The sequence below is a fragment of the Purpureocillium takamizusanense genome, chromosome 4 (genome assembly GCF_022605165.1).
Source record: "Purpureocillium takamizusanense chromosome 4, complete sequence".
Lineage (NCBI taxonomy): Eukaryota > Fungi > Ascomycota > Sordariomycetes > Hypocreales > Ophiocordycipitaceae > Purpureocillium > Purpureocillium takamizusanense.
The window spans coordinates 1,932,354-1,947,749 of NC_063071.1; the positions used below are offsets into that span (position 1 = coordinate 1,932,354).

General features: G+C 60.7%; 4 protein-coding genes across 4 annotated transcripts; 1 reads left to right on the forward strand and 3 right to left on the reverse strand.

Moving 5' to 3' along the window:
- The first annotated feature begins 2,662 nt into the window (after positions 1-2,662).
- Positions 2,663-4,904, forward strand: JDV02_005233 (uncharacterized protein). The gene is made up of 2 exons (XM_047986513.1): positions 2,663-3,798; positions 3,908-4,904. The coding sequence occupies exons 1-2, from the start codon at positions 3,332-3,334 to the stop codon at positions 4,491-4,493; spliced, it is 1,053 nt and encodes a 350-aa protein (XP_047842495.1). The 5' UTR covers positions 2,663-3,331; the 3' UTR covers positions 4,494-4,904.
- Positions 4,693-8,871, reverse strand: FAR11 (Factor arrest protein 11). Its single transcript, XM_047986514.1, has 7 exons — positions 7,719-8,871; positions 7,523-7,659; positions 7,372-7,460; positions 6,466-7,320; positions 6,104-6,413; positions 5,919-6,048; positions 4,693-5,866 (listed from the first exon to the last, which is right to left on the reverse strand). Exons 1-7 carry the CDS (start codon positions 8,585-8,587, stop codon positions 5,017-5,019), a joined length of 3,240 nt encoding a protein of 1,079 aa, XP_047842496.1. The 5' UTR covers positions 8,588-8,871; the 3' UTR covers positions 4,693-5,016.
- Positions 8,872-9,147: 276 nt separating this feature from the next.
- On the reverse strand, positions 9,148-10,132 carry JDV02_005235 (uncharacterized protein; the record flags this gene model as incomplete). The annotated part of the gene is made up of 2 exons (XM_047986515.1): positions 9,148-10,027; positions 10,107-10,132. The coding sequence occupies 2 exons, from the start codon at positions 10,130-10,132 to the stop codon at positions 9,148-9,150; spliced, it is 906 nt and encodes a 301-aa protein (XP_047842497.1).
- Positions 10,133-12,184: 2,052 nt separating this feature from the next.
- Positions 12,185-14,218, reverse strand: JDV02_005236 (uncharacterized protein; the record flags this gene model as incomplete). The annotated part of the gene is made up of 3 exons (XM_047986516.1): positions 12,185-12,905; positions 12,969-13,328; positions 13,395-14,218. The coding sequence occupies 3 exons, from the start codon at positions 14,216-14,218 to the stop codon at positions 12,185-12,187; spliced, it is 1,905 nt and encodes a 634-aa protein (XP_047842498.1).
- Positions 14,219-15,396: the final 1,178 nt, after the last annotated feature.

A 15,396-nucleotide genomic window follows, 5' to 3' on the forward strand; every position in this document is an offset into this window, starting at 1 on the left:
TATTTTTGGCCAGCTCCTTAGCAAGAATCGTGCCACAGTTTTATACTAAAACACCTTCTCCAATTCATCATGTCGGTTTGCTGTCATTGTCGTCAATTGCCCACGCCGGGTCAATCTCAAATATCTTCGGCCCCAAGAGAACCACCCGTGGCTTTAGAAGCAAGCTCTTTATCGAGAGCTTCGAAGATTTTCGTCAAATACCTCTTTTCACCAGGGATGTCGATGCCCATCGCAAGCCCCGCGTAGATCATCTCCTCGAAGCAGGCTCTAGCCGGCTTCGCGACCTGGTCGCAGCCATGGCGATATAAATCTCCAAGTCGCTGTCTCCAAAACAGCCACCTTGCCAAGCTGAAGCCTCCGTTCTCAATGCTGGACCCAGCCGTAAGGGGCCCCGGAGAAATCGATTCGCAATCGTCCTGGCCTGAAGTAGGGCGATAGTTTTCCAAAGATAATCTCGCGAGCTTGAACTTGCTGTATTTCAACCACTCGAGGCATGCCGGAAGTAGTTCAGCGATGCTAGGCGAGGTTCCTACCAAAGCGCGGGTTCCGGTGCTGGGGGCACCCTGTGGTCTTTCCGTTTCTAACGCCCCTTTTAGCAGCCAAAGCGCACTTTGAGCTAGCTCGGGCGCGCAGACTCCAACGGCGCAGAGTTTACCAGACAGAACGGCGAGGCTCTGCCGCTCACGGCTTGTGAACGCTGCAGATTCTCTTGTCTAAGATACGTAGAGCTCCTCTGCGAGGTAAGGAAGATCGATCCATAAACGCTGGCCATTGGGCATGATGGCCACTTCCTCCTGGGCGGTGTCGTCTTTTTTTCTTCTGACAAGCTGTCCAAGCTCTCGTAGCTCTAGAATGAGTGTCACAAGCCTGTCATGCTCAGCATCAACCGATGGAATAATTTTTGCGGCATGAATCAGCTCGTCCCATGCATCACGAAGGTTCCCTTCGATACATGCGAGGTCGAAGGCGAAGACAAAGTAGTTCTGTCTAATGCGGAACAGATCATCGCGAAGGCCTTGGCAGATTTCTGCAGAATTTGCTTCATCATGCTTCAAGTTTTTGCGCTTCTCATCGCGGGTTCGAACCGGCACGGCGCAGGAACCGCTGGGACACTCGGCGGCCATGTCTACAATGAGAGGGAGAGCTCAAAGAGGAGCGAGACGATTGGGAATAGACGGCTGACGAGAATCCAGAAGGCCCGACTAAGAAGGCCACAACGCTGAGCTGCCGTTTTAGCTGATTATATGCTCGATCGGTGGATGGCGGATGTGAGTATGGATCTGCAGGATAGCCACAATGGTGGCCTGCCGTTTAGTCCGATGCGGCGATCAACAGTTTGCGATAGCGCCGTGAACCTGCCTTGCCCACCTGCCATGCTGCGTATGCTGTTGGTTATACGCTGTTTCACTCAAAGAGAGAGACCTTGCCACAACCAAGCAGCGTATATCCAATCGAAGCAATAGCGCTGGTCTGCCGTCTAAGCCGGCGCAACCACAGCGCCCGGCATATGATGTTGGCTATACCTTTGCTGTGACACCCAAAAGTTCCTTTTTACAAACGATGCACATTCTGTCGGCCTACCAGTGAATCCGCAAACCTGCTGCTACTGAATGGGCATGCTCTTCCATGATGCTGCCGGTTAAGCTCAATTGTATAAGATCATATGCAATGCGAGGCTTGCCCACTGCTTCCTCTAGCTTCGTGAATAATTCGACTACATGTATTTGTTTACTGGTCTCTGTACCCCCCTCCTCGCCTCAAGAGTAGTAGTAACTTATAAAGTAAATAATCCATGGCTCCAGCATGTATTTCTCGGAGCGATTTCATCGACCCCGAGGCACTTCATGTTGACTCTGGCGCTCTCGAGAGGGTCGCGCACACGCCGCACCAATACGATCCCACATCGTAGGACCTACAAGGCATCGTGGTTGAAGACTGCGGGGGCCTCAATTGACCCGTACGCAGCAGATGGTGCTGCTATCTCTTCCTTCCATCTCCAAAGGGGGCAGCTCGCCGGTCGAGCAGGAAACGAGACACGCTCTGGCCCAGGCTGCACCACCACATGTTCTCAGATCTGACATTTGCTAGGAGATCACCCCCATAGTCGTCACACAATGCAAATGCATCCGTTCCACCAGCCCACTCACTAGACACTCCCCCCCGCACTTCCATTGCTGCCACGCCTGCGGCATCGTCGCAGGAACAACAGGAAACCCGCCCGCTGACAGCCGCGAAGTGAAGCGCTGGGCGTGCGCCGGGTGCATGCAGACTGGGACCGTTGTAACCAGTCGAGTCTCACCGGCGATATGGGAGTGTTTGCTCCGCCTGCGCCACAACCTAGGTTGCTTGTAAGCGGGCGGCCGCTGACAGACGGCCGGCGACGCTGATGATGAGCCACTTACACTCTCACATCAGCTGTGCCGCTGCTCCGGTGCCGCCGCTGCGTCAAGCCACTCACTCACGCACTGACGACCTGCGGACGAACGGACGGCTCTGTACGACCCGTGTGGCTGTGCATTAGTTACTTACCCACCGGACAGGGCAGTCCGCACAAGGACCAGCCCACCCTCGCTCACCCAATCACGCGCGCCCACGGCTCATTGACGGACGAGTGACCTCATCGACAACCCCCACCAGCCACACACCACATCATCCCCTCCACGTACTTCGTACCTACTTGCTACCAGCTTGCCCTCGCCTACCACGTCCGTCGTCATCAGCGCGCAGGATAGAACTCTCTTTGCTACAATGAAACGCCATGGTTCCCACCTTACAAGCCCCGCGTCCGGGGCGCTTGCTGTGCTCTGAGCTTGCTGTTGGCTGGACCGCCCGCGGGCGGAGAAAGTCTTCGATTCGAGCGATGCGCACCCCGGAATAGGCAAACCTGAAGGGGGGGGGGGGGACCTCCCGAGATGTCGATGCGCCCCTCCCCGGCACCCCGTAGACGACGTAATTGCCTTCCCTGCCCGGCAGGTAGTTTTTGTTGTTCATCGATCGCGGACGGCCAGTCGCCTTGCTGTGGCCTTTCTTCCATCTTCTTGATCCTCGGGACTGGCCTTGAACCTCGTCACTTCCTGACCCTAGGCCCTAAATACCATCTCGACGCCATTCGAGTTACAGATCCATCCAGTGGACGCTCCTGCTTCCCACTAATATCGAAGCCCCCCCCCTTCTTCGTCTCCGTTTGAAACCTCATTCATCGTCACCTACCCCTCCGCGTCTCTCCCCGCGGCCGAAGAGCAAAGCAAGGGAGCAAGCGGAAAGGAAAGAGACAGAGAGAGTGTGTGTGTGAAAAACAGGAAAGAAAAGCGAGGTGAAAGAAACAACCATCATGGGCGCCGGGTCAGGCTTCGCCCTCAAGGGCATCCAGTGGTTCATCCGCGGCGTGCAGTTCTGCTGCGCCGCCCTCATCCTCGGCGTCTTCTCCTACTTCCTCGCCACCCTGCACAACCACGACCTGCCCATCGCCACCTCGGTCAAGGCCGTCGAGGGCATCTCGGGCGCCGCCGTCCTCTACACCATCGCCGCCCTGCTGCTGCTGTGCTGCCTCGCCGGCTTCCTCCTCACCTCGCTCGTCGCCATGGTCCTCGACGTCTGCTTCATCGGCGCCTTCATCTACGTCGCCGTCGCCAACCGCAGCGGCGCCACCTCGTGCAGCGGCTACCTCGACACCCCCTTTGGCCGCGGCGACGCCGGCGCCGTCGCCGAGGGCCGCACGGGGGGCTTCACCGCCCTGCCTAGCTTCCGCACCGCCTGTCGCCTGCAGACGGCCTGTCTGGCCGTCTCCATCATCGCCATGTGAGTAAATTCCGATAACGGGGAGGGGGGTTTCCCGTCCGTGGAGCCGTGCGTTGGCGGTGGTGTGGACAAAGTAAAAAAGTACTGACAGCATCTCTTTTGTCGTCAGCTTCTTCTTCATCTTCTCCCTCCTCATGGAAATCGCCCTCGTCCGCCACCACCGCAAGGAGAAGCGCTTCGGCCCCGGCCCGACCAACAACTACACCTCGGGCTACGGCACCAAGCGATCCAACAGCGCGGCGGGCACGGGAGGAGGCTTCCTGGGCCGCTTCCGCCGCAACAAGCACGCGCAGGCCAACAACAACACCGCCGACGCCCTGCCCGAGCACACGCACCCGAGCCAGCTCGGCGGCGACTCCGCGGCCGCACGCCAGAGCTACGGCACCGAAAACACGGCCTACTACGGCCACGACGGCCGCGGCCCGAGCGCCGACTACGCCAAGCAGGAGGCTGGCTATGGCTACCCGAGCGTCGGCAACGGCAACGTCCCGCAGACGACGGGCTACGCGCCTGCCCCTGCGGCTGCGGTGCCGCCGGCGGCGGCGACACCTGGTGGTGGTTTCCAGCAGCAGCCCACGACGGGCGGCGCCGGCGTTGCAGGTAGTGGTGGTGGTGGTGCCTGGCATGTGCAACCGCAGATCAACGAGCTGCCTGCCAACTACCGCTACGGCGACGGCGTGTACGAACGGTCGTAGGGGTCGGGCGGTACTATCTGAATCCCCCCCCCTCCTGAGAGGTTTGTGAGTGTACAAGACGGAGAGGGGACAAAGGTTCCTGGTTCAAGGTGGACGCGACAGACGGTACCTACAGACCAGAACCCCCCCCCGTGATAGAAACCCCTCGTCTCGCCGTGCGAGACGTGGCCGGGCGATGACGCCGTCGTGTACCGTCGCCCGGTCGGGGCTACATTTTGTTTGTATTGGAGGAAACCCAATCCGCGATTTAAACTGTAAAGGCAAGTGCCTCAGAGGCGCCCCGTAATGGTAATGGTATCGGCCCTGTAAAAAATATTCAAGACTTTGTATAGCAATATCAAGTATTGGTCTCCGACTTGCATGGGAAAACACCTTAGTCGAAAAATGCCGTGAGTGCACTATTTGGAGAGGCCAACGAGGAAATGCTCATTATTGCTCGCCCATTCACTCACTCTATGCGCGCTTGTCTATTCGTAAACATATTGTAGATGCCGTGCCTCCCCCTTGATATTCGTCCACGTCCCTACGACGGCCACCCCTCGACATGGTCCATCTCGCTCATGTCGTCGTTGCTGCCCATGTCGGGCCAGTTGACGTCGAGCCTCTCGAGCTCGCGCGTGAAAAAGTCCTGCTCCTCGCGCATGGCGGCGCGGATCTCGGCCGCAATCTTGTCCGGGTAGCGGCGGATGTTGCGCCAGTGGGTGAGGCTGCGCAGCGCCTGCTCCTGCGGCAGCGCGCCCTCCACCTCGGCGTCGACGTCGCTGCCCGCGAGCCACTCGTCGCGCAGCTCCGGCCGGCAGTGCAGGTACACGGCCGTGATGACGCGCATGTTGCTCTGCCGCCACTTGCGCCCGCAGTACGGCACCTGGTTCTTGAACAGCTTGAGCGTGTACAGCCGCAGCTCCTCTTGCGGCACGCGCAGCGACTTGCGCAGTATCGTCGACGACTTGTACTGCACCAAAAGTAGGTTTCGGTGCGCCTTGTTCTTGCACATCTTCTGCATCACCCGCAGGTAGTTGATGAGCGAGAAAAAGTTGCGCCTGGAAAAGTCGGTGATGGGTTCCGCCGGCAACGGGTTGACTGGGTAGCCGAGCTCGTCCACCTCTGGCCGGTTCGAGGCCTGGTCGTCGCTGCCGGCGCCCTCATCTTCCTCTTCGTCCTCGGCTTCGGGCGTCTCCTTGCCCTCCCCTTCGGGGGATCGCCTCCGCTTGATGGGCGGCGGCGCGGCACTGTCATCGCTTTCCTCGCCCGGGCGTGGCTCGTTACCCCCATGCTCGTCCTCTGCCTCCGCCTCTTCTTCCTCTTCCTCGCCCTCAATGTCGCTCTCGACCTTGTCTTTGAACTTGGATCTCAGGTTGCAGAATTGAAAGAAGCTACCAAATTCAGCATTGGCAATGTTCATAGGGATCGTGTTTGGGTACCAACCTGTTTTCGACGCGGTCCATCTTGCTGTCGACCACTTGCTGGATGTCCTGGTGCGCAAATAGCTTGAGCACGAGCGGGACGTAGTTAGAATCCAGCAGCAGCTGCGTCAGGTATTCGAACTTGAGCACATCTAATAAAACATCGTCAGCCCACAGACTGCTACCTGATCATCGCAAGACACTCACGGGACACCCTCAGCCACTTAAGCAGCAACAGGAGTATACCTGTCATCGCCTTGGATGTGATTTCTCTGGTCCTCGCCGCGTCGATTTCCTCCGGAGACGGCTCAGGCTCCTCGACTTGCGGCATCTGCCCAGCTGTCTCGGGAGACCTCTGCGCTGCGTGACCGCCATTCAATCCGGGATTGGCTCCCCGACCAGGCAAACCGTTGGGCACTTGCGCCGACTGCTGTTGCGTTACAATGGCCGTGACATTGGCGAGGATTGGCCGTAGAAGCACAATGACGAGTGACTGTAGATGGGGGAGCGCTTCTTTCTGTAGCGAGCTGTTAGCCACCGAGGAGGCGAACAACCAAAGGGAAACTCACGTAGAACCTTTCGACGGCGACAAGTCTCTGCATGTCCCTCTCGCTCAGCCGGTCAGGGTGAGGACCAAAGTCCACCTCCTCGTCGGGGGAATGCGCTCTCTCCTTCCTGTCCTCTTCCTTGAGCCCCTTGAGCACCTCTCTCTCTTCCAGCGAGAGCTCGTCGAGACTGAGACCTTCTATCTCGTCATCGTCGTCCTCAACTTCCCATCCGCGCTCGAACTTGAGGAATCGCTCGCGCTCGTCCCACAGCTGGCGGGTCGCACGCGTCATCCGGACGCGAGACGAAAACAGCTCCCCAGCCTCCAGAATCGACGCGGGGATGTCGCTACCCTCCCAGCGTCGGCTCACGAGAGTCTCGTGGATGCCAATCATGCCCTTACCGCCGGCACTATTACTAGTAGCGTCGAGCGGCGGGTACATGAACGGGAAGTTTTGGTTGGTTTGGTAGTTTTGCTTCTTGCCCCCCTTTCCGCCCACGCCGGGAGATGGCGGCGGCGAGGGCGCAGGCGTGGCAATGTGGACCGGCTGATGCAGAATGGAGGCCCCGCCGCTCTGGGCGTGGGCTGGCGCTGGAAGTATCCCGTTTGAGGCGTTGTTCCTAGCCGACTGATGCGGCAGGGGTGGAAGGAGAGAGTTGTTCTCCGCCTCGAGGGGTATCAACGGCTGGGGAGGCACATAGGCTGGGTATTTTGACGTGACTTCCTGGCGAAAGGCGTGGTAGTCCAGGGGCGACGCCGTGATGGTTTCCTTGTCGCTGTTTTCGCTCGTCATCTCGCTGGTGGCCTTCTTGACCTGTTCGAGTTCTTTGGTCCCGCCGAAAACGAGCAGGATAGATTTCCAGAACAGCAAGAAAATCTGGACCGTCAGCGGCGAAGCCTCGACGTCTAGGGGAGGAAGGATTATTACCTGCATGTGAGGCAGCGTACTTTGCTCATCCCATCGGAGTTTCGAAGTTGCGGTAAGCATGAAATCTATCAACGACGGGTTCAAGTCGACTGGGACAGAGTCAGTGCAGTCCGGCGCATAAATGTTCGGGAGAGGAGTCTCCGAAACATACGAAGCTTGTTGTACGAAGAAGACATGTCCTCTGGGTCGTTGAGCGCCTCCTGAATGGCAATGTACATGATGGTCATGAGGTTCATCAGCTCATCCTGCGCCTCTTGGGGACTGGCCTGCTGCTGAATGTCGCCGGACCTGCGCTGATTAGCGGAGTCCTCGCGCGCATTGAGGCTGGGCCATCGCTTGGCACCTACCAATGCATCTCGAAGCAGTTGCGCAGCGCTCCCCAAACGACAGGGAGCCCTTCGAGCGAGGTTAGGCACTCGACGCCCGCCTTGATGGCCTGGAGCTGCGATATGCTCGCAATCGAACGCCCCTCTCCCGCCGTCGCGTTTGGCGTCGCCGTGTCCCCCCACCGACCCAGCACGAGGTACACCAGCTTGCCGATAGATGCGGACCGGAGCGCTGCGTCGTTGGACTGCACGCCCGCAATGGCCGCCTGCACGAAGCGCGCGCGCGTGTCGTGGTCAGCGTCATCCCACGCCAGCGGCTCCCTCCCGGCGCCCTCACCATCCCCGGCACCGCCGGCACCGGCACCGGCACCGCTGCCGCCGTCGCCCGCCTCGGTACTGTTCCAGTGCCACTCAAACGCTTTTTGCGCGGCGTTGAGCCGCACCCACTGCCAGAACTGGTACACGAACCACTCGTCAATCTCCTCGGCGTGCGGGCCCATGTCCGAGTAGACGAAGTCGTAGGCCACGGGCTCGGCGCGGTTCACCTCGGCGACTATGCGGCGGAGCTGCAGCAGCGATAGCGAGTCTGTGGGCTCGGGGCCCTGCTGCTGCTGTTGCAGCGGCTGGCCCTGCTGGGAAGGCTGGCCCCGGCCTCGCCCGACGCCCTGCTGCGGCGGCAGCCCGGGCTGCATGGCATTCCGTGGCAGGCCGGGCCGTGTCGGCGGCGCGGGGACGGGCGGTCTCTCGACCTGCTGCTGCTGCTGCTGCTGCTCGGCGCGGGATCCGACATCTGCCACCACCGGGCCCGTATCGGCGACGTCGCCGGTCGGCTTGACGAGGTCTGCCGCGGCGTCTTGGCCCGCAGCCCTCGAGGGCCACAGGCTGTTCATCGTGCCGCTCGCTGTCGTTGCCGTCGTGTCGGCGTGCTGATGGAGGAGGAGGAGAAGGAGGAAGCTGAGGTGAAGCTACCGCGGTCGTGATGGTGGTAGTAGCTCCGTCTCGCGAGGCACATCGTGGACGCGACAGCTAGGACGATGTGTGCCGCCGCGGATGCCGGCCTACTCCATCGATGGCCGCGCGTGCTCTCGATATGTAGACGGTGTCGATGGGTTTTGTAGTTTCTGTCCAACGCGGCGTGGCGGCTGTCGCGTGTCGTCGCTTGGAGGGGGTTGGAGGGGTCCGCGGTTTCGGCGTCTGGGGAGGTGCAGAAGCTGGAAGGTCGTGGTGGAGGTGTTCAGTGCTGCTAATTGGCTGAAGGTCCCGCCACCTGAGAGATGCACCCCCAACTGGCAGGCAGCCCCGGCCCATTCCGTGCAGTCAGCATCAGGGGTCTTATGATCTGGAAGTATGACGACGCATCGAATGCTCGTCATTTGTACAACAAAGTAAGCTAGAAACGCCCGCTATAGGGAAAATAGCAGGAATGCACACGTAGTTTCGTGCTACCAGCTCACTCAGATCCGCCATCTGAGTCCGACCCGCTGCCGCCCTCTGCCCCGCCGCCGCCGCCGCCCTGCTTCTTCTCCTTCTCCTTGGCCCGCCTCCGCAGCTTCTTGAGCCTGTTGAGCCTCTTCTTCTTGTCCTTGAGATGCTCCTCCTTGTCCACAAGTTGCTTCTTCGCCGCCTCCTGCTTCTGCTTCTTCGCCCTCTCCTTGATCCTCTGCGCGATGCGCGCCTTCTTCCCCGGCCGTTTCCTCCGCCTCGCCTCCTCGACTTCGTCGTCGTCATCATCGGCGGCAGTGGTCCCGCGCGGTGGCTTACTGGAACCCACGCCTGCGCCCTTGCTGCCGGCCTTGCATGTCGTCGTGGCGATCCTGATGACCTTCCAGGGCATCTCGAGACCCCAAGACCGCTGCCGGGAGCGCGCGAGCACGTCCTCGCCGCTCACGGCGGCCAGCTCGTATTCCTTCCTGCGCTCCGGCGGGACGTCCACGACGAGGTAGTACTGCGCCGGTCTCTTGCGGACGATGTCGCCGTCGCCCTGGCCGGCGCTCTCGTCCTCCAGCACGACCTTGGGCGCCGCCGTCGAGGTGCTGAAGAGCTTGAACTCGAACTCGCCTAGGTCGGCGGCGTCCTGGTCCCCGTCGACCCCATCGTGGCCCCCCGCGCCCTCGGGTTGACCCTTTGCATCTGCTTCTGACGCGGCAAAGGGCCCTTTGGAGCCTGCGGCGGGCCGGTCTGCTGGTGGCCCGACGGCCGCATCCACGTCAAACCCGAGTGACCGCGCGATCTGGGCGTTCAGGAGGGCCTGCAGCTCGGCGTCGATCTCATCGCTCTCTCTGCCGCTCCAGTCCGAGTCGCCCGAGCGGTTGAGATCCTCGCGTCGGACCCTGTGATGGTGGTGTCAGCGGTGAGGTGACTGATGTGTCGGGTAGCGCTGTGTGCGCCGAGGGGGGGTTGTGGCCGCACCTCTTTGCCTGCGGCAACTCGAACATGATTGCCTCACCACTGGGAACAACCTCGGAGCAGTAGTAGTAATGGCCTCTTATTCTCCGCGCAATCGATGCGTTGGCCCGTGAGTTTTGTCACACAGCCGCTTCCGATATCAATGTGCGATGTGGGAGCAGAGTGAGTGAGTTTTGTTGGCCAAGGCCTTGGGCCGTTGGAGCGCTGTCGTCCTCCGTCTAAAGAATTTGGCTCCGCAGTAGGATGGCTTATCTTATCGCGCCATAGGTGCTAATGGAGCAGGTACTGTATCGGCTCTTGCCTGCACGCGCTGGTGTGGAGGTACCTGTCTCGACGCCGTGGCCCTGCGGGGCGCCCAGGTACCGCACTGAGCTGCCAGCGTCCGCTACGCCAGCCAGGCACACGCGCTAGCCGACCAAGGCCATTATCACGAACAGGCACCACGAACTTTGTCCATGGACCGATTCAATGCCATCGTTCAACAACCGTCACCGACGACGGCTTACTTAGACACGTAAATCGCGGAATCAACGCATGGCAGCCACAAGCACACGCACCGTCGTAGAGCTATCCCAATCAAAGTCAAATAAGAAAAAGTGTATATCCCAGAGCTAGTAGTAAAACGAGAAAAAAGAGAAAACCCCTCCCAGTCAAACGTGGATATCGCGCAACATAAAAAAGGACCAGAAGAAAACCTGCCTCCGCCCAATAAACACGAATAACCAAAAAAAATAGTACTTAGACAACAAGAGAAGATATCCGCCCCCCAAAGTCGACTCGACGACTCTCGACTCTCGCCTGCACTCCCCAGTGATTTCCCCCATACAAGACAGTGGCCGCCCCGCCTGTTCCCTCGCGGCTGGCTAGGCGCGCGCGCGCGCACGTTGCCCGAAGTCAGTCACGTCAACGCCGAGTCCTGTCGACAGGAACTCAAAAAAAAAAAGGGAGAGCCACAATAAATCACACCCCCCCGTCCGGATCGTCGCTCGTGTCCGGTTCTGCCCCGTCGCAGGCCGGCCGGCCGGCAGCAGCGCAGTAGCAGCAGCCTCCCCTTGCTCCCAGGACCTTCCCAGCGCAAGGCGATTGAGTCATGGCGTACGGGCGACGTTGCGCATGTCCCTGCTGCAATATCAGGCAGTGGGTAGGGGCAGAGAGAGAGAGGAAGAGAGTGACAAAGACCCCATCTCGTGCTGTTTGTTGCCCTGCCCGTCACCAGCGCTAATCCACACATTACAAAGCGGCCGTCCTCATGCTTGCAGAGAGAGAGAGGATGGAATCGCTTGCATGCCGCATCATGCCAAGATAGAAGACCTCACTTCCTCCCCCCCACCTCTCACGGCCCGCTCCATGCCGGGTATCGAGGCTCGGCTTCCCCGGTTAGTCCAAGCTCGGACATTTTTTCTCTCTCTCGCGCTGCGGCCCGGCCGTGACTCGTCACACGGCACACGACTGGCTGCCGGGTCTGCCCATGGACCACCATGCGAATGCGCGGGCAACCAAGAAAGTGGGAAGAAAGGGTGGTCTCGGAGCCTGAAGCCTGCAGCAACCGGTTGCATCGTCCCACCCGCCTGCTCCAATCGACTCCGCCCCGTCCCGTCTGCGACCGGGATGCCACACATTCATGCGTTGCGGTGCGATTGGCCGGCCTTGTCTGCCACATACAGTACAGGCCCCGGGGAGGTGCTCGCTCGATGAGGGACGAGGGCATGCGGCGGCATGCCTCGATGTTGATCTGCTCCTTTGCCGAAATGCAATAGCCGCTGCCGAATCTCGTCGCCGTCGTATGATTCGACACGCTCGCTCTCTTCCGCATAGAGACGACGACGTGCGTGGTGGTCCCGCCTGAACGACATGACTCCCCCCTCCCCGCCAGACCCGGGCGCCGTTATAGGGTCATCAAGGAAAATCCATACCGGCTCGTTGATCCCATCCTTCTGCAGAGGGACCACCGAGCGCAGAGCCAAGTGTTGTACAAGGAAAACCCGGGCACGGTGAAAAAGTTCTAGGCCCGGGACAAGTCATCGGCCTCGAGCGGCAAATAGATCCTCAGGGCCTCCTCGAGCCTCCCCTCCCCCCTCCCCCTACGCCGCGCTCCACGAGTAGTTGCTCATCGAGTCAAAAGCGGCGCGAGGACCGCCGCCGTAAACCGCCGACGAGCCCACCTCATGCTTGAGGGGCGGGATTGTCGACGCCCCGCTCTTGTAGGGCTCGTGGGAGAACGAGTACGACGACCGTGCGTCTGCGCCTGCATATGCCAGGCTGGAGCTGGGCTCGGCCGCCGTGCTTGTCCATGTGTTCGACGAGGGGTAGTAATCTCTAGACGAAGGGTTGGTGGAGTTTGACGACTCCGACGTATAGCTGGGCGCGTGGGAGGCGTCGCTCGCACCCGCCGTCGAGGTTCGGTACGGGCCGTAGCGGTAGTCCGACGAAGCGTCCGTGTTGGCGATGGACCCGGAGCTGTGCACCGACTGATGGCCTGCCTGGCGGGGGCTCTTGGACGGCCTGGGGTTTCCGTCTAGATATCGTGGCATGCTGAAGGCACCGTCCGTAGCACCCATGGTGACGCTGGGCGCCGAGCTGGTGTACGCGTACTGAGACCGGAGCGAGGACTGCGGCTGCTCTCCCGTCGTCAGTGACAGCGACGGCGCCAAGGACGTCTGTAGCGGCAGATCCTGAGACTCGTTGGCGAAGCTGGACGCGCCCGCGAGTGGCAGCTTCGGGTAGGGCTCGCCCCCTATACTTGTTGCTGGATAGGCGCCCGGCCCCGACGTGGGGACTTGCTGGCTCCATGAAGGGTAGGAGCTAGGGAGACGAAAAGTTTAGTATCGAAGCGATGCCAACGGGCTGTTGCGCAAGGAAACTTACTTGGACCGCATCGAGCTCAGCGAGCTTGCCGCCGACTTCGGGGGGCTGAACGTAAACGAGGATCGCGGGACCTGCATATCCATGCTCCTCGCCTTGTCCTGCTTCAGGGTCATGGCGCTGGCCACAACACCAAGCCCCGTCTCGACCAGAGCCTGGCCCCGGGAGCCGGCGCTAGACCCCAGCAGGGGAATCTCCTTGCGTGCCTGGAAGTTGCGCGGGCTTCGCCCTCGCACCACAATCGGGGCCGTCGTCGACTCGGTGAGCACAACCTTGCTGCCGTCGGAAAGCGTCCCGTGAACCTTAAGGTGCAGCACAAAGTGTTGCTGAAGCTCCTTCCTCCGCCCGTTGTTGGCGGTGGCTCTGCAGATTCCCAGGGTCAGCGATCGTCACTCGCGGAACGATAACACAGTCAGAGGCCTCGCCTACATTCTGAACTGGAGCCGGCGCCACCCAACGGGGTAGACAGCCAGCTCTCCGTCGGCTTCGGCGCCGTCGTCCTGGAATGGTATCAAGGGCACTGCAGGGGGTTCCTGGTCCGGAGTCTGCGCAATCTCAGGCGTGTTCGGTGGCGGCGTCTTCCAGGGGATCACGATGAGGCGAACGCTGTTACCGTCGACTGACTCGATGGCGGAAATGGAAACCTCCATGCTGGTGATGGGCAGCGTCTCGTTCGACTCGCCGAGTACGGAAAGCTGCCCTCGCGGCATCACCAGTGAGCCGCTGATCTGGAAGAGGTTGCGGCGGTAGCAAGTCAGCTCCGGCTGCATCGACGAGCCGTCGGTGGCGTTGGCCGGCATCTCAGACAGGAAGAACATGCCGTGCAGCTGCGCGGACAGGTCCATCTGCTGGACGCGGCCGTGGTGGTCGACGACCGTCGACTTGTCCTGGGCTCGTCGAAAGGCCAACAGCTTGTGGTCCTGGTTGACAGTCAGGCGCGAGCCATCGTCCCGCAGATCCTGGACAATCTCCTGGTAGGCGGGGGGCTCGGCTTGCGAAAAGGAACGCTTTAGGTTCGAGTAGCTCGGGTGTCGCTCGTAGGTGCTTGGCTCGTCCTGGGAGTAGCCTCCGTACCGGTAAGCCTGATGATGGTCCATGGGCGGCGCATGGCCGCTTCGAGGTCGAGCCGCGGCCGACGAGGAGCTGTGAAAGGGCGAGTCCATGGCGCCCCCCAGGCGGCTCGACAGGTGAGAGGAGCCGCCGTAGTTGGGCCAAATGCCGGAGTGAGCGGGCTCTCCTCTCAACTCCGTCATCGTGGCCGGGTATGCTGCGGTGGTCATCATGAGATCATGTCCTCGCGTCGAGGGTCTGGGCGTCTGTGCCAAGTTGGACCGAGAGGGGGGGGGGGAGAGGGAGATGGTGTTTTCTCGTCCCGGGCTGCTTCTTATGGGCACGGAAAAGGGGATGAGGACGTGCGTGGGCTACTATATGTCGTCCCTGGACGGTAACACTGGTGGCTTCTAGCTTTCCACGGACCGAGTCGATGGAGCAGATGGCCTGAGCGGATGGTGATGCGAGTGATCCAGGTCCTGTACGGCGAGCGAGGCAAAAGCGGACGAGGTTGCGGGCGGGCGTTTACTTGTATCCCGATGGAGCCCCAAGACGGCAGATGGTGGAGGGGCGTGTGTTGTAAAAGGCCCGGCACTGCTCCGGGGGCGGATACATCTGACTTTGGCACACGGCCGGTGTTAACATCCAGGAACGGGAACTAGGCTGGAGCAACGGGTCCCTTGGGACAAGGGGACAGTGGACAGGTCGCATCCTGGGCCCGGATGGCTAACACCGATTCACCACGACTACTAATCCTCGTGGTGAACCTACATTTGAGGCGCGAGCCGGCCCAGCCTGGGCGCACGCCGCTCGTCTTGGAAGGAGACAAGCGGACCCAGACCCAGCGAACGTCTCCGAGATCAACGTTGAACAGACAAATCTCCCCGCCCAAGTCCGGGTGGATGGGGATTATTCCTAGCAACGGAAGAGCCCAGGACGTCTGCAAATCGCTTGGAACGAGACGAGGGCCAAGCCTGAACCGCCCCAGCCCAGCGGGCAGCGGTAGCATCAATAACACAGGCGCGCTGCCACCCGCCCACAACGTCTCACTGATCTATGCATCGTGGCGCTAAGCATGTCTCTTCGTCTGCAGAAGAAGCGCCAGGGAAAACAAGCAGAACAGGGCCAGCCCTGCTGGATGGCAGGCACGCCGCGGGGGGGAAGGGGGGGTCTCGAAGGTACCGTTGGGGGCGAGATCAACTCTGACGACACGGGAGAGACTGCCGTGGGATGGGTGATGTGCGAGACAATCGCAGGTGGCATACGAGATCGTTGGAGAGGGAAAAGGAAACAGGTGACTTGACAAGGCAGGAGGACTCCTTGCGAGACATGGCTCCATGTCGCCCGTACACACACACCCCTCCCCTCTTCATCCGTCCGC